We start from the raw sequence: 1,237 nt of genomic DNA on the forward strand, positions 1-1,237 counted from the left end.
CGATGAACCAGGGTCTGCGCCCTCCCCCAAAAGGAACAGGGGTCTTGGTGCCATCCCCCTTCACCTCCCCCCCATCATCCCTGCAGGCGTTTTAGGTTCAAAATGCATGTTGAGGGGAAGTACTGAGCATATTTTTTAACAGCATCAGTAGAATTAATAAATGAGAAAGCTCATTTCCAGCAGAGCAGCCCCATAGCAATTCGTCTTGGGAGAAGGTTGGTGGGCAACCCCAGGGCCCCGGGGAGCTTCTCCTCGTCCCCAGGCTCTGGCAGCGCCTCTCCCAGCACACAAACTGGGAAGAACTGGGTCTGGCTCTTACCTGGCTGAGCCTGTCCTGGTCCCAGAGGGAGCCGATGATGAACGCCACCAGCCGCCCTTCCTCAAACCAGCCGAGGGAGAGCTCCGGGCACAAGTTCAGAAAGTGGCAGATCTCATCCAGGTGGAGGGGACAGTCTCCGGAGACGGATATAAAGGCTGGAGGGGGACGGCTGTGAGCACAGTGAGGGGGACCCAGACAAGCCCCCGGCACTGATGTGGGGGGACGTGGGACACGATGGGGAGGGATGGCACATGTCCTGCTGCCTGCTTGGTCTAAAGGCGCTGTAAGGGACGGGATGGCTCCGGGGAGCAGCTCTGCTCCTCCAGAGGCAGCCCCCCACGGCCCAGGGACCAGCTCCCCGCTCCCGTTGCTGATTCTAGGGCTACAGCAGCGGGTGCTGAGACCAACCCTCCCTCCTGGCATCTGCCCGGCTGCCCTTGCCCTTGGGAAAGGAGGGAGAAATGGGTGGGTGAGTCCGAGTGAGGGGAGCGGGGGTGCCTGGGATGGAGGGGAGGAGGGAGGTTGCTGGGGGTGCATCTCAAAGTGCCCCTGTGCAATAGGAGGCTGAGCATGGCATCCTTCCTCCCACCTTTCTCCTCTCCTGTCTGCTCCCCTCTGGTGGGGCTGTTTTGGGAGAGCTGCTCCCCACTTGCCTGGTCCTGCTCCAGGATCACCTGGCCACAAGTCACGGCCACCGGCTTCCCTCCCTCATCACCCACGAGGGCATATGTGGGGGTTTTGCCAGCACGGTGTGTCCCCAAGGAGCATGAGGGACCGGTGGAGGGAAGGGACGGGGCATCTCCAGCCAACACCGCCAGGCAGGACCTCCCCGGGGCAGCCCCTTACCTTCCCGCTCGATCTCGAACACGCTGACAGCATCCTCGGGGCTGAGGCAGCGAAACTCACTGGCAGGCAGCG

General features: G+C 62.1%; 1 protein-coding gene across 1 annotated transcript; it reads right to left on the minus strand.

Annotated features, from left to right (window-relative positions):
- Positions 1-319: 319 nt before the first annotated feature.
- AANAT (aralkylamine N-acetyltransferase) lies at positions 320-1,232 on the minus strand (the record flags this gene model as incomplete). Its single annotated transcript, XM_010284644.1, has 2 exons — positions 320-474; positions 1,166-1,232. Coding segments are annotated over 2 exons (222 nt in total), but the record flags the coding sequence as incomplete, so codon positions are not given.
- Positions 1,233-1,237: the final 5 nt, after the last annotated feature.

Source organism: Phaethon lepturus, unplaced genomic scaffold (genome assembly GCF_000687285.1).
Source record: "Phaethon lepturus isolate BGI_N335 unplaced genomic scaffold, ASM68728v1 scaffold31053, whole genome shotgun sequence".
Classification (NCBI taxonomy): Eukaryota; Metazoa; Chordata; class Aves; order Phaethontiformes; family Phaethontidae; genus Phaethon; species Phaethon lepturus.